Source organism: Talpa occidentalis, unplaced genomic scaffold (assembly GCF_014898055.3).
Source record: "Talpa occidentalis isolate TD23 unplaced genomic scaffold, MPIMG_talOcc4v2.1 talOcc4.17, whole genome shotgun sequence".
Classification (NCBI taxonomy): domain Eukaryota; kingdom Metazoa; phylum Chordata; class Mammalia; order Eulipotyphla; family Talpidae; genus Talpa; species Talpa occidentalis.
This window is the reverse complement of record NW_023601754.1, coordinates 25,149,738-25,176,475: the sequence shown is the minus strand read 5'-3', so window position 1 is coordinate 25,176,475 and position 26,738 is coordinate 25,149,738. Positions and strand designations below refer to the sequence as shown.

The 26,738-nt window shown below is 55.4% G+C and overlaps 1 protein-coding gene across 3 annotated transcripts; it reads right to left on the bottom strand.

The window, feature by feature from the left end:
* VSTM2B (V-set and transmembrane domain containing 2B) lies at positions 1 to 26,738 on the bottom strand. 3 transcript variants are annotated; one of them, XM_037518123.1, is made up of 5 exons: positions 25,463 to 26,149; positions 24,724 to 24,908; positions 23,721 to 23,750; positions 22,014 to 22,497; positions 1 to 704 (listed from the first exon to the last, which is right to left on the bottom strand). In XM_037518123.1, the coding sequence occupies exons 1-5, from the start codon at positions 25,542 to 25,544 to the stop codon at positions 616 to 618; spliced, it is 870 nt and encodes a 289-aa protein (XP_037374020.1). In that variant the 5' UTR covers positions 25,545 to 26,149; the 3' UTR covers positions 1 to 615. The 3 variants fall into 3 exon arrangements, with proteins under 3 accessions (XP_037374020.1, XP_037374022.1, XP_037374021.1); XM_037518125.2 differs by lacking the exons at positions 23,721 to 23,750; positions 25,463 to 26,149 and adding an exon at positions 26,498 to 26,738; XM_037518124.1 differs by lacking the exon at positions 23,721 to 23,750.

Here is a 26,738-nt window from a genome sequence, read left to right as displayed (position 1 = left end):
TTATTTCAAAGTTGTTTTTTATTCAACTGTTATTCAGCAATATACAATACAGTTTATAAACAAGTATCTGACCTTGTTTCCAAGCTTTATTTAAAAATAAATATTATTGACAGTGGATTTTAATTGATAAGATGTATCTTTTTTAATCAAAATGTCTCAAAAGAAATAATTTACTTTAATTAAAAAAAAGAGAGCCCCCCCCCAAACGAAAAAGGAAATAAAAATCCTAAACACAATAATCTGCTAAAAATATTTTGCTTTGTCAGAAAGGCTTTGACCCAGCGTTTTTACATGAGATCCTAGAGATAACTGCTCAACAGTTCGTGCAAAATGAAGACTTGGAGGAAAAGTTTAGGAAAGAAAAATACATCAAAGTAGAGAAATCGGGTGATTCCATGCGACTGCACGGTCCAGACTCCATCTTATTTGGAAACTAGATGCATTACTTTAGGTGTTCTACATTTGTGTAACTTCCCCAAAAATATGATTTTTTAAATTTTCCATGTGGACTTTGTCATGCTTTTTCCAGTCTGTGTCCATCCGCCACGTCTTCACCCAGGTCCAGCGGCGAGGTCCGGCGGCGCGGGCTGCGAGTGCTCGGGCTGGCCGCGAGTGTCAGTGCCCCAGCAGCAGGCGAAGGAACTTATGCAGAGCTAACAGGAGCAGGGAGAGGAGTGGGTCTGTGGCGGAGCTGGGCCCGGTGCCTGCAGACCAGAGAACCGCATTGTTAGTCTGATTCAGGGGACCCCGGGGCTGACCAGGGAGTGCCCACCCGCCTGGGCCTCGGACCTCAGCCGGGGCCAGAGCGCAGGGCTGCTCCGTGCAACGCTCAAGCATTTGCTCCTGTTTGTTACAATATTTACCAGCCACGTGCTTTGGGGCCCGCTGTGGTGCCCAGGCCTGATGGGGGCATGCTAGGTTATATACAGTTCTAACAAGCCATACCTTTAGTCCAGTGAAAAGATAATATGGGGCCTCCCACGTGGAGCAATGGGTTAAGCACCACACTGTGAAGCAATCCGCAGCCTCTGCAGCAGGAGTTCCATCTCCAGCCTGGCCAGGGAGCTACCCACATGGCGCAGCAGACCTCTCCTGTCTCCCCTGCTGCTCCCCTCACAGTGTATTTCAGTCAGTCTGCCTGTTCTGTTCCCCGCTCTGTCTCTGGTGAATCCCCTCACCCCCCACATCTCTGGCCTGTACCCCAGCTCTTGTGTGCATAAATAAATCTTTAAAAAAAAGATAATATGCACCCTCCCCACTCACCCCATATAATGCTACAAAGTGCCCTCCACATTTGAGGCCCAGCTTCCCCCTCCTCTAGGAAGATTTCATGATTACAAACAATTCCACAAGTCTCCTCTCCTCTGAGCCCTGCCTGAGTCGCACCCCTCAGCATTCCACAAACGGTCAGCACTTCGGGCTGCAGCTCAGAAATCACTGGATGGTGGAGGTAGGTGGGTTAGGGCACCCAAGGAGTGACCCTAGCACTATTCTGGTAGGAGGTCACCTTTCCCCCTTGCTTTTACATTGCTCCAGTAACTTGGGCCCCAGGTCGACCGACCACTGCACACCTGTGCCTCCACCCTGCCTCCCCCTCCCCCCGTCCTCTGTCAACAGGGTCTTCATGTGCAGGAAGTCTCCTGTGCAAGTGGGGGAAGGTGCAGCCATGAACCCCAGGCTGCTTCTGAGCCTACAAGAGAGGTCAGTGCAGAAGTGCCTCACACACCTGAGGGGCTGCCTGATCCTTAGGATGTCACTGCTAACTCCCACAGAGGTGGTCTGTATTAGGAGAGGTTTCTAGCTGCTCCCTGCTCTCCTGCCTTGGCGGGAGCCTCTCCTCCCCACCCAGCCAGCCAGCTGGGTTGCAGCTCCACGCCTGAGAGGAGATAAGCAGGGGGCCCTTCCCCGTGCCAAGTGGATGGCACTGAGCTATGTCCACCACCACAGAACGTGGTGAGCTGCAGGAGTCACTGCCAGGCTGGCCGGGTCTGTGACTCTCCTGGCAAGGCTGGGATGGCAGAACTTGGGACTCCCTGCCCTCCCGGAGGAAGAGCTGTCAGAGCGTCCTTCCAGGGCATTTCCAGGCCCCACATCACCCTGCTCTGGTGACGAGTTCCTGTGTCTCAGAGTTGACTTCCAGGCCTGCCCCCTGTAAAAGGCGGAGGCCACACAAACGGACCAGGGACCATTCCATCTTGAGTGACCCAGATTCCATCTGGTCATTTTGGGAAACAAGGGCTGTGTCCACACATCTGAATCCAAGGGGGTAAGGCCGCCCACTGTGTGCATCTCATCTTCCGTTAATCATTTCTGAGCACAACGCTGGGCCCTGCTGAGCAGCTCAAGGAAGGGCAAATCCAGATGTGCCCACCATCCCCGCCAGACATGGTTTTTCAGAGTGAGTGCTCCAGGCCCTTCCTGCATGGCCAAGTCGACCCTCCTCCTGGCTGCTTGTCACTGGCCCAGTGGTCACTGCACAGGCGGGGGTTCTTCTTGCTGTTCCTTGTTGTCACACGTCCCTGGAAGGCTCAGAGTAGACGTGGTGACAGACAAGTTGGAAGAGCTGGACGGCCAGGAGCCTGGGCGGAATTCACAGGCCTAGGTGCACGGGGGCAGAGGGACATGGTGGGCAGCGCTGCTCCCGGCACATGTGCCCTGGTGGCCAGACTGCCCAGGACTTGCAGATCTCCTGGCTCTGACCTTTCTGGCCCTGAAAATGGTGACACTTGGGCAACTGCAGGTGATGCAGAAACAACTCTGTGGGGTGTTTCAAACTGATGTATGTGTGCAGTAGACTCCAGACCCTGGAGGGGGACAGGGGCACAGCAAACTGCTGGCAGCCAGGGAGGTGACTGTGGCATAGGAGACGTGAGGACAAGTTCTAATTTGCCTCCTAATGCTGCCCAATGGTCTCCCACTACTCTACTCTCACCTACTCACGTTAAAATTGCACAAGACTTTCAAAAGACCCTGGATTGAGATAACCAGTCTCACTGCAGACTGTATTGGGGGTGGGGGAGGAGCAGCAGGGGCTGCAGGGCTGTTGTGGTGGTTCCTAGAGGCCATTGTCTGGGGTGAGGGAGGAGCGGGGGACACCAGGGACTGCGGTGTCTGCTGGTGGCCGTCTGCAGAGGCGGCCAGGGTTTGGCTGGCCAAGGACAGCTTCCTGGCCTAGTCTTGTGAACTTACTGTGCGACCCTGGGTGGGACCCTTTACCTCTCTTGGCCTTACGTCATGCTTCATAAAATGGGGGCCCTACGTCATGCTTCATAAAATGGGGGAACAGGTCCCCTTGTTCCCCCATGTATCCCCTAGCATCCACACCTATGAGTGTCCTCCCACCCAGGCCACAGGCTTGCAGTGAAGACGATCACTGATAAAGCCAGCAAAGGCTGGCAAAGTGCTTGTGTACACAGGCTTTTACTTTATCCCTTGCTCCCGGGACCCATTGACATGTGAGAAGGGTGGGGCCAATCCAGCGCAGGTAAGAGCCCAGAGCTGCCCCAGCTGAGGCCCCTCCACATAACCGGCCTCCAGCTGAAGAGACAGTGGCCTGGAGGAGCTGGAGGCTGATGCCTGTGGGTGAGGCTGTGGGGGGACACCGGGGGCTGGAAGGGATGCCATGAGTGAGCCCACCAGAGATGGAAGAAGAGCTGCCCGACCCACCACAGAATCAGGAGCTAAGTCAGTTCTTGTGTCACAGCAAAGCCACTAAGTGTCAGGGTCGTTTGCTACAAAACAAAAGCTAATGGACAACAATCACATAAACAAAAGAGCCTCAAACAGAGTCAAATGTCAATAGGTGTTACAAAAAAGGAGAACATATAAATATTTAAAAAATATATACACTGAAAAATAACAATTAAAAAATACACACACACATGGAATTCCCATGAGTTCATCCACTGGAGATGGGAACTAATTGTTAATGAGCTTAAAAAATAATGAGGAGCTCATGGCAACTTTTCTGAAAAGTGCTGGAGGAGAATGAATTTGGGGGGTTGTCCTTACTTAAGAGGACATTTTCCAAGGGAGAACAGGCAGGATAAACATCTCTCCTGCAATTTGTTTTAAGACAGACATACATCCTTGGATTTTCGGTGAAAGAAGAGCCTAGATTTTGGAGCTTCTTGCTATATTACTCCCCCTATCAAAGGCTCATTCAGTTTCCCCAGGAATCCCCAAGGAGGACTGACTGGTCTTGGAGGAGGAGGGTTTTCATGCCAGAGTGGGCTCAAAGTCAGGAGCCTCAGCCCAGGTCACCTCTCCCCAGGAGTTCTCCTTGGAGGGAGGCTGACAATTGTCTTGCACTTGGCTGCTGGCACCCTCAACACTGTAGCTCCAACCCCAGACTCACTGTTTCCTGGAGGGGCCAGGAACACCCACTGCTGTCTGGGGCTCTCCTTGACCCTCCACAGCAGGGGACAGAGGTCCTATCTTCAGCCTAGCCACTTCTGTTAAGTGGCCTGCAGACATCTGCGTTGCAGGGACACGGAGGCTGCTCTGTTGATTGGAAGCTAATGGTCTCTTTATCTGTTTCCTCCTTCTGAAGGAGCGCCAGGAATAGCACCAACACGCAGGACTTTATTAGTCATGATTAAGCTGGAAATTCAGGCTGCCTGAGAGTGAGGGAAGCCCTCTGACAGAATAGCAGTTGATTCATTCTTTGTATTAAACAAGTATCACCATTTTGTTAATCAGTCTTAAAGAGATCAAAGCTGCTCTGGCTGTGTGAATATTAACTTTTATCATTTATATGGTGAGTGGGATAAGGTGCAGCCTGGAGCCATTTAAAAGAGACCTTCAGAGAACCAGTGGCGCATCCAGGCCCCAGTGGGCACACCCACGGCGCCAGCCCAAGTGGTTTCTGGTGCAGAAATTGCCCTTTTTTTTTTTTTTTTTTTAAGATTTATTTATTTATGCATAGAAGAACTGAGGTGTAGGCCAGAAGAGTGAGGGTGGGTGTGAGAGGATTCACCAGAGACAGAGTGGGGAGCAGAACAGGCAGACTGACTGAAACACACTGCTGAGGGGAGCAGCTGGCGCGGCAGGAGAGGTCTGCTGTGCCCTGTGGGTCAGCACCCTAGCCGGGGAACAAACTCAGGCCATTGTGTTGACAGCGCTGAGTCTTAACCCCCAGGCTACTAGGGAAGCCCCAGAAATTGCTCTTTTCCATTTACCCTCAGAGGCAGAATTCCAAAGGCCCGGTCAGAAAACAACATGGAAACAGAGGTCATTCAAAGCCTGAGGAAAGGACAGGAAGCAGCTTCCCTTAGCAGTCCTCTGGGATGCTGCCCACACTGGCCGGAGGCCAAGATCTTGAGTCAGATTCCTGGGGTGATGCTGGGGTGGCAGCTGTCACCCCACGCAGGTCTGGACGCCCACAGGCATGGGGGCACTAAGAGGAGCACTCCCTCCCTGTCACTCCTCAGTAGACAGCGGGGACAGCTCGGCCGCCTGCCCTACCTGCCCTCCCAGCATCGTGGGTGCTCCCCCAGGCTGGAGGGAGCCATGGCCCCTGCTCCTTGTGGGCTGAGGAACCTGGGACTGGTTGGTCACTGCTGCTGGCAGCCCAGGTACCACAGCTGAGGGGCAGGTCCAGGGCGGGAGTTTGCCAACAGTGCCCCTCAGAGTCTGGGGTTGCTGTTTCTTTCTTTTCTTTTTTGGCTATAGTTTAAAAACTAAAATCTATTTCAAGCTTGAACAAAGTCAGTAAAATTCAGGCACATTTGAGGCCTGGCTCTACACACAAGCAAAAGGCAGGCAGGGCTGGTTCTTGCTGCGGGGTGGAGAGCGAGGGCCACATGTGGGCTCTGAGGTTGAGGCTGCGGCCCACAGGGGGCGCCCAGCACCGCAGCTGGGGGAGATGGGGTCCAGCCCCGTGGACAGAGCAGCTCACAGTGCATCCTCCAGAGGACTTGATGGTCTAGAGCACAGGCCCTGCTCTCTCTCAACCTGCTGGCACCTGCTCTGCATCTTGTGCTGTTATAACACGTCTTGTGAATAAGTGCTTCTTGACTAGGGAGGTTAGCGAGCCGGGCGGGGACCCCTGACCTTCGGTTCTAGCCCCATTGCTGCCATCTGAGAGTGAAAGAAAAGGGTCGCGTCTAAGTGAAGCCGTTACTCGGACACCAGTTAGCCATGTGGACAGAGGCCTTCCAGCACTGCCCAATTGGTCTGGGCCTCGCTGTGCACACGGCAAACAGTCAAGCTCCATCAAAGAGGGAGCCCCTCTGGGAACTTCTTGGGACCAGGGAGCATGGGGCTTCACTCTGGGCTCACAGGGACTGGTGGTGTCCAGTAAAGAGGGCCCATGGAACCATCCTGGTCACGGTCAACCACCACCCCCTTTCCTGAGGGTGGCACCAGGTGGGCCAGAAGCACTGGGAGCAACCTGGGCAGAGTGGCGGCACCCCTGAGACTGGCCCTCTCTCCCTTCACCATTTCCCTGCCTTCTCCATGCCTGCCTCACAGGGGACAAGACATCTACAGAGTGCAGGGCCTTGGAAAGGTACCCTGTAGCTGTCTGAAGGCTGTCTCTGCCTGGACTGGTGCACACAGTCTTAAAAATTATAAATTATAACCCAGTGTGTAAAAATTGGGATACTTTTCCAGAGAAGCTCAGGTTTGGGTGTCTCTTGGGAAGGCCCGATACCCAGCCACCCTTGGGCCTACTTTTCCACCAAGGACTTGACCAGCTGACTGCTCTTGTCAGCAGGAATTTCCACTATTGCAACCTCTTGAGCCGCAGCCCGGTGCCCTGCAGGCACCTCCTGGCCTCTTGCGCAGCTGGCCACCCTCTGTCCAGCCTGCCTCCCTCATCTCCAGCCTCCAAGCAGCCTCTGATGTCTGAATCTGTAACCTGTGGCCCAGGTGCCAGGCCTGCTCGCTCCCACCTTTGTCCCAAGGCTGCTGTGAGGACGGGGCCCTGGCTCTGATGAGGCCCTTTCCAGATGGCCATGAGCACTGCCCAGGTTCCGCCCGTCCCTGGACGCTGCGCTGGGCAGGCCAGGAGGCCCGGCCACAGCTGAGAGGGAAGATGCCACTTTGCAACGAGGCTGCTTCCCTTGTTGATGTTTTAATTAAAGCCTCTTCATGGATATTTATTCAAAGGGAGTCAGTGAGGAATAATCGAGCTCTAACAGAATTGGATAGATTTAATTTCTGCCATAAAATTAATGCGTGCTGGTAGCTGGGAGCAACCAATGCAGTTGGGTTTTAAAGGAAAAAGATATTTGAAAGAAAATTTGGGTGTGGGGTGTGGAGGTGCGAGCAAGTGGATGAGCCGTGGTGCCCTGTGCTGACCTTGCCAGGCTGCCCGTCCTCCCCAGCCCTGGGCAGCTGGCTCCAGGCCTGAAGACAAGCTGACTTCCTGCAGTTGACAATGTCCACCTGGGGTGATGCCCGCACAACAGCTCCAGCATGTGGGCAGTGGGAGAAACCCATATGCTCCCTGGGGCGCACGCGTGGGCAGGTAGCGGTGGGCGTCACCCAGCATTGTAACCATCTGCTGCTGCGTCCTCTCTCCCTGCTTCAGCAGCGTCCAGACTGCTGCTGTGCCCAGTGCTACTGCAACCTCCTAGAGTGTTTCCCTGCCTCTACTGCCACCCATGCTCCCCCTCTCCCTGCACCTGAGAACTCCCACTATGGTGGACAACCTTTGATGGGTCCCTTCTGCCCACAGGAGAAAGCACCTCTGTCTTAGGCCATGGTTGGAGCTTCTCCATAATTCTTCCCCAAAACCTCACCCTTGCTGTTCCCCTGCCCCCAGCCCTGCACTCTGGTCCACCTCTCCCTGGAGGAGATCCTACAGAACAACTAACTCCTCCTGCTCCTTTGTCTAGGTGTGATTTGTCCTGGACTGGAGCAAATGCAGCCTCCTCCAGGAAGCCCTCCCTGAGCACCCAGGTACAGAGGGTTTAGCACAAACATCTGTGCTGTTCATGTGGCCCTTGTCCCTGTCCCGACCATCCCCTTCTTTCTTACTACATGTGGCCCCACCCACAGCTGGGAATGGTGATCTGGTGCTGGAGCTGATGACAACAGCAAGGAGAAAACCCATCTCAGCTCAAGTAGACACAGCCAAGTGCCTTTAGGATAAAGGCAAAGCTGGCCAGCACTTACCAGGGCTGGGCATTGCTGCAGGAGTGTTGCACTAAATTCAACACTTCTAGCTGTGTGGGGGAGAGTGAGGAGTGCTGAATCTTAACCACTAGACTACCAGGGAGTATCTAATCCCCCCAAGTGTAGGATTCATAGATGGGGAAACTGAGAACCAGGGAGAAGTGTCTTGCCCAAGGGATGCCTAGGATGGCCAGATAAAATACAGGAAGCTCAGTTAAGTTTAAATTTCAGAGTAGCAACAGATAATTTTACGTACAAGTATATCCCAAATGTTGCAAAGGGATATACTTACACTAAAACGCTATGGCTGTTTATCTAAAAATTCAAATTTAACTGGGTGTCCTATGTTTTTATTTGCCAAGTCAGGCGGCCCCTCCAAGGCCACTCCAAGATAGGGCAGCCTGTGGCTGGAATCCAGACAGCTGGGCCTCTGTCCTCACACCTAACAGCCACATACACAGCCTCTCAGGATAGAAAGCAGAAGCTGGCCTTCCCGAGGCCTCGGCTTGCTCCAGCTTCAGGCTGCTTCCAGTGGAGAGACTGTGAGGATGAGATTTTTTTTTCCCCCTGTATTTTAATAGTCATAATGGCTTTTTAATGTGGCCAATGTTGTTGCTAGCTCCTTTCCAGTTTCCTACTTCTTTTGAAATGAGATCTTGCCCCACATGATCCTTTAATGTTACTTAATGAAAATGGTAAACAGTTTTTTCCCTGGCATCGTCAGGGCCAGGGGCAACCCTGACCACAGCATGCATGGGGGTGCTCTAGGCAGGATGGGGGGCCTCCCTCAGTGATGGGTCTGGTCCTCATGGGGACACCCCAGGCTTTAAGACTACAGGAGCTAACAGGAATGAGGTTCTCTGTGCCAAGAGAATTCTCTCCTTTTCTCTCTCACTGGCCTGTAGAACCAAACTAAAATGAGTCAATTATGTCAGAGACAAAGAGCCGTACACACAGGTGCACAAAGAAAACCTCACTTCACCTTACAGGAATTTCCAGCTCTTGATAAATCCACAAAAGGCACCAGTCAACACTCAAAATGCCAAGTCTGTTCACTTTCTCTTTGTTCCCCGACTCTGCTTCTCTGATCCAAGTGAGGAAGACCACTAGGCATCCATTCAGCTAGAGAAGTCAACTTCCCAGTTTACCCCACAAAATCCCTTAGTCTGTGAACATCTCAGAACTCACTGCTTCCATAGCCTTCGAAAGCCTTGCAATAAACGCCATCTGTCTGCTTGGTTTTATTCAGCATGAAGAGTTGGGTTTTTGACTGACCTAAGGAGAAGGAGCCACTTTCCTCTTTCCAGGTGAGGCCCAGAGAGGTTAAGTGACTTGTCTAAGGTTGCACAGCTGCCAGGCAGTAGGAGAGTTTCTCCCGCTCCTCAGTCTGCTGGAAGCTGCTCCTGCCCCTGCCCACAGACAGTCCACATTATGTCAGGTGCCTCCAAGCTCCAGGAAAACTTGGCTTCTGCATGGAGGCCAGTGTGACCATGCTTTCCTATTCCCAGCCCTTCACTCATGCTACTAGACCCCTCGCCCTATCACCTGTGGCTGCCCAGAGCCCCCACCTGCCTGGCCAGGTGGCCCCAAAGGTGACCTCCAAGACAGCTCTTAATCAGGCTGTTTCTGGCGCCTTCATTGCCCCCAACCTGTCTTGGGCCTTCAAACCTCTCACCACATCAGCTCTCAGTGGCAGAGGCAACAACCGTCCTGCCTGGCTTCCCTCTCCTAACAGCCCCAGACACCTCAGTCAGAGGCCAGAGTGCCCAGGTCACAAGCAGAGCACATATCACATCTCCCAAGGCCCAGTGGGGCCTCGTCCAGCTTGCAGGTCTGGTTCCTCACCTGAGCCCTGCCCCTCACCCCCGCACTGCTCCCCCAGTCTCTGCTCTTTCACCCAGCTGCCACCTCCCCATCCCAGGGGTCCCTCAGACCAGGCCTCATGGGCTCCAGAGCAACTTGTGTTTCTTCTGTGCTGTGTGAGGGTGGCCATGATGCATGTACACCCTGATGGCAAGCACCCCTTAACCCAGACCCAGCTTGTGCCCTGAAATGCCCACAATTTGTTGAGGAACGATGAAGTCTTTCTTAGATGCTCCTTGCTAGTTTAAGCAGTCATGGCGCACCGGATATTGCCAGGGACCCACGTGGCATGTTGGGTACCAGCTAGGGCAGGAGGCCAGCCCCTCACAGCCACAACCTTTCAACAACCCAAAACTGCACACAACTCTTTGTCTAATTTCACATTGTCCTTCACTTTCCCTTATTCAGTTTCTTCATTTAGAAATTTTTCTCCTCTTACGGCATACACTTCTTTATAAGCCACTTCAAATTGGCACGCACACTTTAGTACATGTTGTGTATTTATATATATGAATATACATCTATAAATATTTGGACTATATTAGTGGTTTTTAAATCTTTCAAAGTTGTAGAAACCCTTTATCAAGCTGATAGCTGCATGGACCCCCAATATTCCCAGCAGTAGAAGCAGAATTGCTGGTTGAAGCTGGGGTGCACAAGCCTAGGGTTCTGAGGCTTTCCAGGACCCCTTCTGGATCTAAAACTCATGGCCTTGTGGGCAGGGGGCTGTGTGGCCATCACACAGATGGGGATGGCTTCAAGTGAGAGGACCCTGCCCCTCTTGGGGTGGCCTAATCCCCTTTAAGTCCCCTCTGTCCCCACCATAGCCTTTAATGCAGTCACTTAATGCAGCTTGTGCCCCAGATCCCCTGGCTCAAGCAAACAGTAGGCACTCAATTAATGCCTACTTAATGAAAGCTGCTCAGTGAGTGGGCCCAGGCTCTGCCAGGCGGAGTTGAGTGTAGCCGAAGACCGACCAGGGGCCAAGGTGGGGTGGGGCGGGGCCCCATGGCCCAGAGCCAGTGCGGTCAGCCCGAAGCAGGGTCTTCCTTTCCTGCAGACCTGCCTTGACGACGCCTGGATATTTCTCTCTGTTTCACACTGAGGACTTTTCTTTAGAAACATGATTTAACCGAAAAGGTTAACACATTTTAATTGCCCAGGGATAGTGCTCTGAAAATTCTATAACATGTGCTCATTAAATAAAATTAGCACAGAGGAGCTGCCCAGGATATGTCACGCATTAAAATATGACTCTGTAGAATAGAATGCATTATGAATTATTGCCTTGTGTATTTTTTGTTACATTAGTCTTTAATGTGAATACAGTTATTCATTTACCTACCTAGAGATTTGATTTTTTAAATGCTTGAAAAATATATATCTCATTTACTTGCACATGGACCATAACCCTCAAGCCTAGCCCAGTGGCATCTGCATCCAGCAGAGCCCGGTGTCCAGCAGAGGGCAATCCCGGCCCTGGTGCCCGGTGCCACCCGAAGGCGGATATGGAGGGGTAAGCAGAGCAGCAGGCAGGCTGGGAACTGGCTGTGGCCAGTTGAGCTGCCTTCTGCCTGGGGCCTGGGACCACAGGCAGAGAGTGCACTGGGGTGCAATTCTGGCCTGGTCAGCCTGTGCCCCGTCATCAACCTGGACCTTTCTCCCTGCAGCCTCCTCCCAGACAACACGCACTGAATGTGTGTGTTCAGGTGTGGAAAAGGCCAATGCTAGGTACACCTGCTGCCCCAACCCATTCGACCTGGCAGGCTCTACTTGCACCCCACATGCGCTCCTCTCAGCTACTCATTTTTTACCCGACTACCCTACCCAGCCAGCCAAACCTCTCTTGGGTGGATCACGACCTCTAAGGTGGTCTCCCCACATCCATGCTGCCCCCCACCCATGGGTCCCCAGACTGTAGCCAGGGCATATGCTACATTTTCCTAAGTATCATGTCCTGCTACCTACCCGCTTGGCACCCTGCGCCCACAGGGCAAAGCCAAAGCTCCCATTCCTATCATAAGGCCGGATGAGGGCTGGCTCTGAACTCCTCTTGGCTTAGTTTCCCCCATCTCCCTTCTTATTCTCTCTGGCCCAGCCACAGCAACTTTCAGCCAGATCCCTGCCCCTGCTGCCACTGGGTCTTCACACACGTTCTCCCCTCTCCCTGGGAGGTCCTCCCTCCCTCTTTACCAAGTCAACTCTTAATTATCAAGTGTCACTACTGCAGGGCCCACAGCCCTTATTCTGAGTTTGCGCAGCCCAGGGGCTTCTCCAGGGCTGCCGACCATGGCTGTGAGCTCCTGCTTGCCGTGAGACTATTTGATCCATGCTTGTCTCCCTTGGTCAGACTCCCAGGATCTGATCAGCCTGATCACATGGTGCCCCCAGTGCCTGCACAGTCCCTGCCCATAAAAGATGCTCAAGGGACATTCATCAAATGCATGGGTGCCAGGCCCCTGAACACGCGGTGGTGGGTCATGCCCACGAGAAAGCAGCATGCATCAGTCTGGATGGGGTCCTCAGCCTGGCACTGACCCAGGGCATGGAAGGAACTGGGGCCCTGAGACCTCAGTGGGGGCACTCCTGGGTGCTAGGACAGATGAGACCCCTTTGTCGGCAGGGCCTGGGAGGCCTTCCTCCCTTCCATGATGTGATCCCCAAATGTCAGCCCGTCCTGGTCCACCTTTTCTGAGCCCCTCGGGTGCCCCAGCTGAGAGCCTAGTCTGTTCTCAGGGAGCCTTGGCTTGGTCCGGTAGCCTGGGCTGGACCGTAAGCTCCTTCCTGAGGCAGGGGCTGGGTGGGCTGAGGCTCTGGGCTGTCCTCCGCCCGGGGCCTGATTCGACCAGATCAGCTGGCCAGGAACCCCGCACCAGCTCAGACTGAGCCATGGTGTGATGTCAGCCCTCCCTCCCCCAGGCTTATTAAAGAACCTTCTCTTGGGCCAAATGACATTTGTATGAGAATCAATTGTAATGAAAGTCGCTATAAAGAGACTGACATTGCAACTGAGATTCCCTGGCTTAGAGAAAGCTGCGACTTCCTCCCTAGAAGAGCTGATGGGCAGGGGGCCAAGGGTGAGCAGAGGGAGGGCCTCTCTGTCTTTGGAGATTGCATTAAAGGTGAGCAGTCTTCCTTCCCGGCGGGCCTGTGGTGGGCTCTCTGTGCTGGGTGGGAGGCAGGCTCACGAGGGGCCTGGAAAGGCAGGGTTGGCAGAAAGGATCTCTGGGCTTGAAGGCAGCCCCTTCTTCATGCTCTCTTCTCTGCACTGGCTGCCCTGTGTCATCAATGAGCCATGGTGAGGGCCTCTGGCAGGGTTTGAACACAAAAGCAAAATGCAGGGAGGGGTGGGGCCTCCCTGGTGGCGCAAGGTGTTAAGATGCAGCTCTATGAAACTGTTGGCAACCACTGTAGCACGAGTTCGATCCCCGGCCAGGGAGCTACCCACATGGCACAGCAGACCTCTCCTGTCTCGCCCGCTGCTCCCCTCAGCAGTGTGTTTCAGTCAGTCTGCCTGTTCTGTTCCCCATTCCGTCTCTGGTGAATCCTCTCATCCCCCACACCTCTGGCCTGTATCCCACTTCTTGTATGCATAAATAAATAAATCTTTTAAAAAACTGCGGGGAGGGAGTGTGGGCCTGCAGGTGTAGCCTCCCGGGGCCCCATTGCTTCACAGGCCCATCCCTGGGGGGCACGGGCGTCACTGCACCAGCAGCTGATTTCTGTGAGGGAGACCCCAGGCTGCTCCTCTCCAGGCCAGACCTGCCCTAAGGCTCTTTGGCCACTTGACTGTTACTGAGGGTTCTGTCCCTTCTGTCCCCTTCTCCTGCGGAGATGCCTGCTCTGAGGCTGCAAATACAAGCCTCTGCTCTGACGTCAGTTTCCCAGCTGCCAGGGAGCCTTGTCTTCTTCCACCACAATAGCCTCTCCACCGAGGCAGCCAGTCCAGCCACAAAGCAAGGCCAGGAAGAACCGAGGGGGCACAGCCAGCCCATAGGCAGGTGAACAAATGTGGTGGTTTAATTTGCTGGTGGAACATGAGAAGCCATAATGAACTTGTCCTTGCTCACCAAGGAGCTCCTGACTCATGGAAATTAGCCTCAAGCAGGCAAGGATGAGGACGTGGCATCATCCTTATTTCTTACCCTCCCCTGTCGAAATGGCAGGGAGAGAGAAAGGACGAAAATAGCAATCACCGAGCCATTTGCAATCTGATGGCACTTTCTGTTCTGAAGCTCCATCAGCTTCCTTCCATCACCGTTAGCTCCATGAGAACCATAGGAAATTTCTCAGAGTGACATCTGAGGTCAGAGCATCGTGTCCTGCCAGGGGTCTCACGAATGACCCTGGACAACTGACACCATTCTAGAGGATAACGTTGACTAAAGTTGCCAGCCTGTGCAAGCTCAGTTTTCCTGATTGCTCTGACCCCGCCGCTCACCCTCTGGCATGGGTACTGGTGCCATCCAGACCATAACATGTGAGGGGACTTGCCCCAGAGAGCAAGAACTGATGGGTCAGGGTGTGAATCCAAGCAGTTGGACCCATGAGCATGGGCAGTGCGGTGCTTATCAAAAGGAAGAAGCTTGTGGCACACACTGTGTTTCTGGGTGGTTGAAGTTCTGGAAGGCCCAGAAATAGGGGGAATTTGTTGACCAAAAACCCCTGGATTGCCTATGAGCCAGCTAGCTGAGGAGTAAGGGACATTTGAAATGGCAGCAGGAAGAAGTGGGTGGAAAAGGTGGTGAGCATGACTTCCCCCTGAGCTGCTCTCAGCCTCTCAGGAGTATGTGCTTTGTCACACCCCCTCTCCCCCGACGATGGGCCGCTCCCGAGAGGGATGGCCTCTGTTGCCGAGGTCTTCTCCCACCCCCCTTCAGCTGGTGTTGGTTCCCATTTGGGTGCACACAGGTGCCACCCTGTTTACAAGTGACCTTCACAGACATGAAGGGGGTCACTTCTGAGCTGGACAGAGCAGGGCTCATGGACGAGGGTGATGGGTAGGTGGGGCAAAGCTGCTGGAATGTCCACTTTGGCTCTCATTTGTACAAACCCCAGGACCCCAAAACACTGCCCTTGAACTATAACAACCAGACGCCAATCCAAAGAGGCTTTAATATTTCAGGGAACAGCCAATGATTTCCAGACACAGCCTTCCCTCAGGTGATGGACTCAGGGATAAGGCTTGCCCAGGCCTGCCTCTCCAGGGGCGTCTTGCAGAGGGCACGCTCCAGCCGCTGGTGAGGGTCCCCCAGTTCCCGCAGCTGCCACCGTGGGCTGCTCAACAGCAGCTAAACCCAACCCAGAGGAGGCCAAATTGGGTAATCCATCTTGGTATTTATAGCTACCTTCCCTGAGAGCACCAGGGTACGACAAGCAGGCTAATTTCTCCACAAGCCCCACCCCAAGGAAGGAGTCTTGTCAGCCTTCATGAAGGACAGGCAGGCATCGAGAGTTACAGAAGCTGGGCCTGTTTGCTTATAATCTTAAACTTTCCTGCAGCCCTTACATAAGACCAGCGAAGCTTTGCACTGCTTTGGATATGAGTTTCCAAGAGATGCCTGGTAACAGCCAGCAGAGCATGGGGGAATAAAATGATACTTGTTTTTTTTTTTTTTTTTCTGTGCAGCAAAGGTATCTTAAAACCATGCTGGCATCTCCCACAAAGCTCAGGGTTTAGACCACAGCCAAGGCTCTGCCACCATACACAGGGGCAGAATTAATCAATATCGTACTACAAAAGTACTTGACCTCGTTTATCCCCATGGACGCTCGGGGAATCCTTAATATTCAGAGCTTTAAGGATGTGCACCTGGCATATTTAATGAGCAGCGCCTTGGTGGGTTTGGCCCTGGTGACATTTAGAAAGGCTGGCTCTCTGTGTTTCCCTTGGGGGGCAGTGACCCACGCTGGGGGGAGGGCTCTGCTCGGGGGAGAAGACTGTTTGATGAAATGAGGCAGGAGGAGTTCCAGTGAACTGCAGAGAAGGCAGCCTGTGAGCATGGCACATAGTATGTGCTCAGTAAACGGTGACATTATTTATCATTATTATAATCCACAATGCGGTTGATTTACCCTTAATTTGGGGTCTCCCTGATGCAGAGAAAATGGCTGCACAGTGAGTTGTCTGACCACTGAGTGGACAAAGGTCATTCCATTTGGTGTGACTTTCTCAATTCATGGAAACCATGGTGGGGAGAGAAGGGGAGGCCTCCCAAGCTTCCCCAAGACTGACCTAAGCAGGAGGACATCAACCCAGGTGCTTCTTTCAGGCCTGAAATCACGCCACCTACAGGAAGCCTCTTCTGATTGTCTCAGATGGATGAGGGCTGTCCCTCCTTGGGACTGCTGCTAAGACAGATGGCAGGCTCTGTCCTGGACTCCACAGTGTCCCGTTGCCCCTGAGCTGGGCCATGGCCTCCATCACTGGTTCCTGCTCGTGGCAAGCATGTGACTGGCTGATGGGGGAGAGGATGCTGTGCAGCCGATAATCACACATGTTCGCTGCTGTCAGGATGGTGCAGGCGTCTCTTGCCAGCTGTGAAGCTCAGCTACTTCCTTTATGAAATCCTTTAATTTTTTCTTTCAGGATGCTCAGAAAGCCTCGCCCTCTCTTTTCTGGGACAGCTTTTGCCAGATTTATTTTCTCCTTAATTGTAGTTCTCACGTCACATCACAGCTCGAGGACAGAGTGGATTATTTATTTAGGACAAAAGGTTTTTGGGTCCTCAAGGGTCTGGGCGGACGGGCAGGCAGGGTGACTGCCGCCTGGCCCTGTCCACCTGGTTGGAAACTCTCCCCCTGCCTGGGGGTTCTCCCCTCACGGAGGCACCGTTTCCACCAGCTGTGTCCCTCAGCCCCCCACCAGGGGTACCAGTCAGGACTGGAGTGAATGCCTTCACCTTGTCCATAGCCCCCTGTAGTCATAGTTTACAGTTGCCATGGCGACACCCAAGGATGCTCCCCTTGATGGCTCCCAGCAGTAACAGCCTCTGTAAAGCTGTCACATCCATGGCCTTGGCTGTCTTTCTCTCATTATTAATTGAAATGTTGAGAGTCGGTTCTTCGTGTGGGCATCAGGCAGCAGTTTGCCACATCCAGCCGGCTCTCTGTAGGGGCCAGGGCACCTCTCCTCAGAGCGGGAGCCCCGAGGCTAATTAGAGGTTCACACACTACGGATCTGAGCCCAAGGTCCCTGAAGAAGGGAACCTCTTGCCAACATACAAGACATTCAGTTGTGAACTGTACTCTTTTGAGGCTGCTCTTGGCTTCACTGCGGTGCCTTTCCTGGTTAGGTGCGTTTGTCTGGAAGATATTCCATTTTGTTTTCTCTCTTATTTTTTTTCTAGAAACTGCAACCAGCAACAAACTGTTCATGAAAAATAGGTCAGTGTTCAGATTAATTAGGAGCCAGATTTCTGAGCGTGGCTAAGAAGGGCCCCGCTCCTGCGCTGGCTCTGCTGTGCTAATCCAGCCCGTGTTATTTTTAAGCACAAATATCAAAATGTCTCTTGACAAATGAGACGTGAAATGAATGAGTTTTTGCACATAAACTTTTAGTGCAAATATGTATTTGGCTGCTTTGGGTACATATGGGGCATAGGAAGGACTTTCTGGCCTGTCTATGTAGTAGCTAGAGGAAGATTCGAATGAGTCCCCCCCTATCCCTTTTCTGGCATTCACCAAAACAGCTTGTTAAGAACCAGAGCACCACAGCACAGTCTGGGACTTCTGAGCTTCTTCCAGATGCAATCTCCTAATGGTGGCTGTCAGGGAGACGGGCTGGGAGTATCCCTGAAGTTGCCAATTTGAAACGGCCAGTGTGTCCCCTCGACCCAGGCCTGGGAGAGGACCTCCTTATTACAAACTCAGCTCTGGGTTTGTCCTGGACTCCATCTCCCCTCCTCTGAGGGTGGGTTACTCGCTCCCCGGCCCCCTCCGGCCAACTTTTCTCCACTGAATCCATGGATTCTCCAGTGGCTGCATCACCCAGAAGCCTCTGCCCTTAGTGACTGGGAGGGTTTGGCCAAAGGGCAGCTCTGATGTAAGACTGGAGGGCATAAGGAGGCGAGTCTCCTGCTAGGCCTCTGGGTGGGCTGCATCCCTCTACCAAGCCCACGACTCCTGCCCAGCCAGCCAGCCTCTCCAGATTCTACTAATTGCTCCCCCCTTCCACCCCCTCCCCCTGCACATTTAGGCCAGGGGTGCTAGCGGTTCCTGCTGCACTGGCTCTGGGACTATCCTTAGCCTGTTCACACCTTTCAAAATATTCTCTACTGACCCTGCTTTGCGACCATGCTTCTGCCAGCACCCTGACCTGTCTGTCAACCACGTTAACCACATCCTTCCTGTCCCCTCCCTCTGAGCTTTGGAGAACTGTGAGCTGGGGAGGCTGCGTCTGTGCTACCTGCCGCCAGCTCCCCATCCGGCCGGGGCTGTGACAGAACTCTGGGCACTGCTCTTCAGCACAGCCCCTCAGAAATGTTCTTAACACCTGTCCCACAAAACAGGGTCTGCAGCTCACCCCTTCGACAGGCCACAGTCTGAGGGCCTTGGGGGGTGGGGTGAGAAGTGTCCATTAAGAAGGCACAGTTCCCTCCTTGGGTACACTTAGAGGCAGATTAGAGGTCACCTAACCCACGTCTCCAGGTCCAGTGGACACAGAGGGCTCCACAGCCGAGGGTCCCCTGAGGGGCTTCACCTGCAGAGCTGAGGACATGGGCTTTCTGGTTTTCCAATGGAGGCCCACCTTCCTGGCCTTCCAAATGGGAGCTGGAAAGAAATTTGGGGTTCTTTTTTAAAAAATATTTATTTATTTATTTATACAAGCACTGGGTACAGTCAGAAGCGTGGGAGGGTGAGAGAATTCACCAGAGCCAGAGCGGGGAGCAGATCAGGCAGACTGACGAAGAAGTACACTGCTGAGGGGAGCAGCGGGCGGCAGGAGAGGTCTACGCGCCATGTGGGACCCTCGCCGGCCAGGGATGGAACCTGCGCTGCAGAGGCTGCGGGCAGCTTCGCAACCCAGGGCTCAACCGCTGCGCCACCAGGGGAGGCCCAAATTTGGGGTTCTTTCTGAGATGTGTCTCATGGTTCCTGGCCTGTTCAGGAGTTGGGCAAGGGTTTTGGGGTGAGAGACCTTAGGGGCCACCACACCCCAATCCTCGTGGCACTGCCCTGTCAGCCCTGCTGGAAGCTGTGCTTTCTGCACGGAAATGAACACTACCTCCCACTCCAGGGAAGACAGAGGAGCCCCCAACCTGGGATGCTGCCTTGAGCTATCTGGGCATTAATATGTTGCTCTGTGGCTGTTTGCCTAAGGCCCACCTGCTAGGAGGCCCTGGGCTCTTTGCTGTCAGAACTGAGCAGACCGGGAAAGTTCGAGATTTCCAGAGAGAAGGGCATTGTCAGTGCCACCATACACAGATGCTGTGCTGGCGCCCTCTTGTGGCCAGCACAGATAGTGTCAGCATAGTCAGATCAGCCTCTGTTGGCTGAGAAGGTCAGCTTCTGGCCAGGGGCTGCAGATTCAAGCAGGAATGAACTAGTGACCTTGCTCATTAACATTTCTTGAGAACACTACCAAGTTCCCTCTCAGATATCTCTTTCACATGGTGCTTCCTTGACCAAAACTTTTAATGACTCCCCTTGGCATTCAGGGCCCTCCATAGTTTGGTCTCCAACTGCTAATAACTCATCTTTACCTCCTTCACGCTTTCTTCTCTGTCCAGAGAAGCTACTGGCCATGGAGATAATAGTGAACATTATACAGCAACTTCCACAAAGAACTCCCTCTGAGGTCAGGGATTAATTACTGTTTTGCAGATGAAGAAGTACATTGAGAGATGTTAAGACACTTGCCTAAAGCCACATGCCCAGCAACTTCTGGAGACACAACTCGTATTTGGGCTCTGGCTTCTAGATCCTCTGCTTGGCCTCCTACTCATGGGCTATGGCATTTTCCCAGACCTGTGACGCACGTTGCCCTCAGGGGCGCAAGGGCAGAAGGATCATTTCTTAACTAACCAGCATCAACTAGTCAATCACTCTTCAAGCCAATAAGCACTTTTCTATCATACCTACTGTGTGCTAGGCAGAAATAGCTAACTCCTGCAAAGATTCACCTGCCGTTTCGCTGGTGAATAGACGAAGGTGGAAAGCAGCTGTTAAGCTGAGGCTACATTTTCCAGCCTGCTTTGCACCTCTGTTGGACTATGTTCTGGCTAAGGTTGAGGGTGGAGGGGATATTTACCATTCCTACGTCTGGCCCTTCAAAACCTGTCTGGCCATTCTGAACACCACATTTTTCTCAGAGAGAATCAAGCCCTCCCAAATCGTTGTGCATGATTATTTTTCAATCTTTTAAGAAAGATACATACTTAGGACCATACTAAATGCACATGCAACATATGCCTTTGAACGTTAGAACTGTTCTCTCAGGAAACAGGATTGAAACTGGCTGCTCCCACTCCTTTTTCCCTTGTCTGTTGCATATGTGTCAATGTCCAGAGTGACACTGGGACCACGTGTTGAAGATGTTAATGTCTCTGTCAGCCTGAGTATCTGAATGACTACATGGAACAGAGCCACCACACACCACTGCAGGGCTTGATGTGAACTGGGAAGAATATCTTGGAATTGTGTTAAGTCATTGGTCTTTGGGGTTTATTTGTCACAACAGCTAATGTTGTCCTAAACTGATATGGGGGATAGAAGGTTCTAAATAAGGTAAGGGATTTTGGGGCTGTTTGGGAAGTGGCCATCCATAGGTTCCAGCTGACCCACCTTTTCCTAGAACCTGGGAGGAAATCTTGTGGGCCCCTGTGTGAAGGTCTCCATATACAATCAGCTGCCTAAGCTGCAGGGAGGAGGCCCCTGCAGAAGTGGAAATGAACAAAATAACCGAACTGCTGTGGAAGGCATCCTGGCAGGAAGGAAGGCCAGAATGCCTGTCTCCAGGGCTTAGCAGGATAGCTCAGGAAGCTCAGAAACCTGCATCCTTGACAAACCCACAAGCTGGTGGCAGGTGGATGGCTCTTTGACAACTATAACAGTAGGGGGTGACTTGGTGCTCCATCCCACTGGGCAGATTTAAATGCAACTATACCAGAGCCCAGTGCTGCAAGAACAGCAGAGATGCTCTTTGAGGGAGGGATTCAGAGAGGGTGAGACACATCTTAAATCACACACAGAGGCCCATCTTTGAGTAAGCAAAGGAAGTGGGAGGGGGTGCCTTGGGAGAGGGTATAGACATGAACAGCAAACCTACCCTCATCAAATCCCTTGACTTCAAAGTAGTCCCTCTTACCCCAGAGTTGCCTGCTCTGGTTGTCAGTCCATTTTCCTTACCCTCTGCTCTCTTATTCCCCTTTTGCCTCCTTCAGTCTTCTTAGGAAAGCAAGGATTTACTTAGGAAAGCAGGCCTTCACTTCTGGATTCCCTCCTAAGCATGGGAGGGCTCCACCTTCAATCCCACACCCCCACACCTCACAAAGGCACAAAGAGAACCAGAGCAGTGATTTATAGCAGAGCCCATGCTTAAGACCATCCTGGACATACAGAAAGAGCTGAGGCTACACGGCCAGACCACCAATGGCTTAGACAACAGTCACTGTAGGCAAGCACACCCAGATGTCCACTTCCTGAGTGCTAACCACCACCTGCCACTCAAATGGATGCTAGTACCCCACTGTCTGTGCACCAAAGACTGTAGCTGAAAAGCAGGCCCATCTCTTTCAGACACAGCCCCAGGGGCCAGAGGTCCAGACTCCAGAGGGCTTCCCACATGCCATGTATACCATGCTATGTCTGGAGGACACTGGCAAGGTCGCCTCCACATTCATAAATGCACGTCATGAAAGCTACAAGAGGTCAACAGTAAAGACCAGAAGACGCTGAAACCAGGCTCCAAAAATGCGCCATGCCCTGGGCGCCAGTTAAGGAGCAAGGACCCTGCACCCGCAAATAACCCCAGTGGAGGCGGCCCTTCCGCAGCCCTGGCACCGACGCCCCTGGTCTGCCCTTACCTGAGCCGTGCCTCTGGCGCAGAAGGACCGCCTGGCCTGACGGCGGCGATGCCGATGAAGCAGCGGCCATGGCTGCGACAGTGGTGCTGGCTGCGTGGGCCACGGAGGCCGCGGCAGCCTCGGGGACTCCGGGACCAGGGACGGCGGCTGGAGGGCTCCCGGGAGGCGGGCTCTTGTCTGCCCGGCCGGGCTCAGAGGTGGCACGGCCCGCAGCGCCGGTGGCACCCACGTTGTTGGCGTTGGCAGCGTTGGCTGGGCCGTGGCGACGCGGGCCGCTGCTCTGAATGTGGGACACGGCCTCCGCGGCCTGCATGTTGGGCGGCGCAAAGCGCGAAAGCACACGCAGCAGCGCCTGGGCCTTGTGCTCCTGCGTGTCGTCGTCGCTGTAGTCCGACACGCGGCACTCATACACGCCCTCGTCCTGTCTCCGCACCGCTGACAGCCGCAGCCGGTGGGAGATGTCATTGCCCTGGACCCGGACCGTCTGCAAGAGAGTGGGCCTGGGTCAGAGGCTGGGACGGGGATGCCTGTCCGTCATTGCACCCCCAAAACTCTCCATCCAGGTTTACCCATCATCCCAGTTCAGCTTTCCTTTCCCATTGCGCTGGCCCCAGTTTCCTGTCATCTTAACTGAATGCCTCAGGCTGCATCCTCTGGCCCACACAAACCTACTCTTGGCATCTTCACAGCTTTCCCTTCAGGGTGCAGACCTCTCTCCTTCCTCCCTCCTGCACCTCTCATTGCTCAGACTACACGCCTCAGGCGTGTCAGCTGGGGCACAGCCTTGAGGAAGTACAGAGCTGCTACTGCACCAAGGTTCTTCCTCTGTTGTAGATCCTGGAGGGCTTGGATGGTGTCCTCATTAGAGTACACACATATAGGCCTGTTCATGGGCTGCCTCAGTCCCCCACAACCAACCCGCGGCCTTCCCAAGGTGGCAAGCTAGTTCAGGCTGCTGCCAGGCTCCCTGACCCCTGCTACTTATTACCTGCCTTTCTACTAAGAACCTGCTTTTCCATTCACAGCTGGAAGCTCCTGGTCAAGCACCCCTTCCTTGTACCATGGAGGAGACACCGAAGAGACTGCTTTGGGGTCTTGGCCAAGCACCCTAGCAACCCTTACTTCTGAACCAAGCCCAGAGGAGGTCCTAGTAGTCCGTACTCCAGCTAGGAAAGTCTGGGCAAAAGTCCTCTCTGAATTACAAACTCCACCACCCCAGCCCTTGGCAGTCAGGCAAGAACGTTGCCCCCCAGCCCCAGCCTGTAATACCCAACACTCCCACCTGCAGCCAAAACTCGGGGTAGGGAGGAGGAAGTGGGCACCCGGTGTGCGTGGGCAGGATTGGCCCCACAAGCCTGGTCACCGATGGCACCCCAGGCAGAGGGGCAGCTTGCTCAAGTTGCCTGGGGAAATACCAACAGAGCGCAGGCCTGGGCGCTGGGAAGCGACGTCCCTACCCAGAGTGTTTCAGGTGAGCATGGAGCATAGGAAGAAGACTCGGGTCTGGGACCCTTGATTTACACAAAGGAGAACCCAATCCGGCTACTGGCGACAGAGGGCGCCTAGACACGCCGAACAGCCAACAACGCAACGCTGCGTTCAGGGCCTCATGGCTCAGCCGAGGAGCCTTTCTAAAAGGGAGGAAGCTGTGGGGCTCAAAGCTGCCAGAAGGGGTCTCCCGCGGCCCGCGCTGGGCTCCACACTTACGCTGATTTTAGTTGCATCCTTATTTGTTACCTAAAATGCAAAGAGGGAGAGAGAAACATTAGGCTCTTGGCCTTCAGGCTCCCAGAGCTCAGATCTGCCTCCAGCAAGGGGACCCTTCGCTGGCAGGCTGGGATTCGGAACTATTGACGACAGAGCAGCAGCGGAGACCAAGAACAACAACAGGATTTTTAGGAGTTTTACCCTGAAGGAAGCAGGGTTTGGAGCTAGCAAGGTGCCTGGCCCAGGAGGGGCTGCCCTAGCACACGTGCGGCCAAAGAGGGAGAGCTGGACTGCCAGCAGATGAGATGGCGAGGAAGACCCATTTCCTCTCTCAGAACATTCTCCTTCCATGCCTTGTTTGTGTAAAGCCTGTGCAAAGCTGGATGTAGGGGCTGGTGTATCTGGCCAGGACCCAATGGGAGGTGTGAGCAGTAACTCTAGGTGGGACCCTGGGGAGCGAAGGCAGGTAGGCGTGTGTGGAGAGTGTGTGTAAGAGTGTGGGTTAAGAGGCAGATGGACAGTGGGTGGCAGTCTGCAACCAGAGGGATGCTTTCTTTTTGACCCTGTGGGGGCTGGAGGTGACCTGCCTGCTTTTCTGTACAAGGTGCTCTGTCCACCTCTGGAACCCCGCCCCCAGGAGCTCAGCTCTTTGGCCCCGTGCTCTGGGGTGGCAGAGGGCAGGGAAAGTTTGGCCAGACCAAGTGGTCTCCCTTCATCACCCAGCACCCATTAGACTCTGGGCCTGCAGCCAGCAAGCAGGAAAGGGTGAACTAGATAGGGCGTGGCATTTTTAGGGGCCAGAGGTGGAGCTTGGGAGGTTTTGGGAGAGGGGAATGAATTATCAGGTAAGAACTGTTGTTGAAGATGCTGGGGGGATGGAGAGGGTAGGAGATGGGCTGGGCCACAGGGCGGCGCCCTGCGTGGTCAGCCTGCCTTGCCCGGGTTACCCCAGCAGCCAGGGCCTGAGCCCCTGAGCACCAGCTCTGCATCAGGGAACGGTTACCTTGCTCCGGGCGCCTGGCACGCTGAGCGCCAGCTCGTGCAGCAGCTCCCGGGGCGGCTCCTTGAGGTACCACCACTGAATCTCCAGCGAATAAGAGGTGGCTCCGCTCGCCCGGAACGCGCAGGGCATTTCGATGTCGTCTCCCTCCCTTACTGTCACATCTTTGGGGACTTCGGTAAATGTAGCTGGGGGCGGGGGAGAGAGAGGCGTGACCAGCTGCGGGGCGGGGGCCTAGGGCAACCCCAGGCGCGACGGTCAGTCCCTGGCTTTGCTGGCCTTGGGCTTCCCACCCCCAGGCTGCCCCGTGGCGCAAGGCGAGGGGCGCTAGCAAAGTTCGGTCTGGCAGCTGCCAGGCCGCAGTAGGGACGGCTAAGGCTGCTGGCTGCTTCCCTCCGGATCGGGTGGGGCAGCAGGGGCGGCTCACGCTTCTCCCCGCGGCGCCCCGCCGCACCAACAGAGCCGGGCTGGGGCGCGCCAACTCCCGCGCCCCGCAAGCCCATCCTCGGCTGAAACCCGGGCCCGGCTTCAAATGACCCCGGGCGCGGGCACCGCCGTGGCGGCGACCCTCCACGGTTCTCCCCCTACCCTTCGGGCCCGGGCTGCGCGCCGGGATTCCTGGAGACGGTGGAGCCTTCCCCTGCGCTTACTCCTGCTCCTCCGCAGCGACTCGGGCGCGCTGACTCTGGCGGCCCCGGCGAGCACCCCCGAGCCCCCGCGGCAGCAAAGTTCCCGCGCTCACCGTCGGCCACGCAGAGCAGCAGGGCGTGCAGCAGCAGCGGCGGCAGGTATCCGAGGGCGCCGAGCCGGTTCCGCTGTTCCATCTCCCGCGGGGGGCGCGGCGGCGGGGGCCCGGGCGCGGAGAGGCGTTGGTGGCGACGGCTCGGGCTCGGCTCCGGCTGGGGCTCCGGCTAAGACGCCTCCGAGCCAGCCATGGCCCCGCGCGGCGCCCCCTCCCCCGGCCGCCGGCGGCCGCCAATCAGCCCCGCTCCCTCGCCGGCCTGCCCGGCGCGGCTCCGGCTGGGGGCGCTGCGCGGGGTGCGCAGAAGACTGGGTCCCGCCGGGGGGCGGCCGGCGCTCGGTCCGCGCCTCGCGGTACCCGGCAGTTCACAGGACGGCGGGGAGCCTCAGCTCAGTCCTGGCCGGGCGGGCCGGGCAGGGGCTGGGCCGCGCAGGGACCCATCCCCGGGCAAGGGAGTGAGCTCCGCGGCGCCGAGCGCGCTGCCTCCCGGGCTCCTCCGGTTCGGCTCCCGACTGCCACCTCCTCCGGCTCCCCCCGAGCTCTCCCGCCGCCGCCCCCGCCGGTCCCTCCGCGGCGCTCTCCGCAGGGCGAGTGGGCGCTCAGCCGCGGCGCGCAGACCTGGCGGTGGACCCGGCGCAGCGCGGGCACGGAGGGTCCGGTGTGGCGGACCCCGAGCCGGAGCGAGGCGCGGAGAAAGGGTGGCGGGGAAGGGGAGAGGGAGGGGGCGGTCAGCGGCTGGGCTCCGAGCCGCCCGCACCGCTGCATTCCCCCGCCCTCCCCTCCCCTTCCACCGCCGGCACCGCCCCCGCCCCCGGAGCGCGCCCCCCTCCCCCGCCGGGGTCGCCCGGTAGGGGGGGGGCCCGCGGTCTCTCCCGCTGGAGCGCAGCCCCGCCCCGCCCCGGCTTTGGCTGGGGGTCCTCCCACCTGAACTCTCCCCGGCTTCGCCCCGGTCTCCACCGCCCGAGACGGCCGCGCGCCCCTGCGCCCCGCGTGTCCCGCGGCCCTCTCCGCAGCCCCCTGCCCGCAACTCCTTACCCCGGTTTGGGCAAAGAGATGCACCTCTCTTTGTCCCAGGCCCAGGCCATGTTGGGTGGGTGGGCGCCGGGGGCCGGGGAGAAGGGCGGAGCTCGGTGCCGGGCCGGGGACGAGGCCGGGTGGCGGCGGCGTCGCCGGGAGGCTGCAGTGTGCGGGCGAGGAGTGCGCGCAGAGCGCCCGGCGAGCAGGTGCCTGTGGCGCGGAGAGCGCACGAGCGAGCCAGCCAGCAGCGGCCGTGAGT

Excerpts from the sequence above, each read along its gene's own strand:
- VSTM2B (XM_037518123.1), bottom strand. The coding sequence starts at position 25,544 with ATGGAACAGCGGAACCGGCTCGGCGCCCTCGGATACCTGCCGCCGCTG. Across the intron at positions 23,751-24,723 it reads TGCCAGGCGCCCGGAGCAAG|GTAACAAATAAGGATGCAAC; the intron begins GTAACCGTTCCC and ends TTTGCATTTTAG. Across the intron at positions 705-22,013 it reads GCGCCAGAGGCACGGCTCAG|GCACCGGGCCCAGCTCCGCC; the intron begins GTAAGGGCAGAC and ends TCTGGTCTGCAG.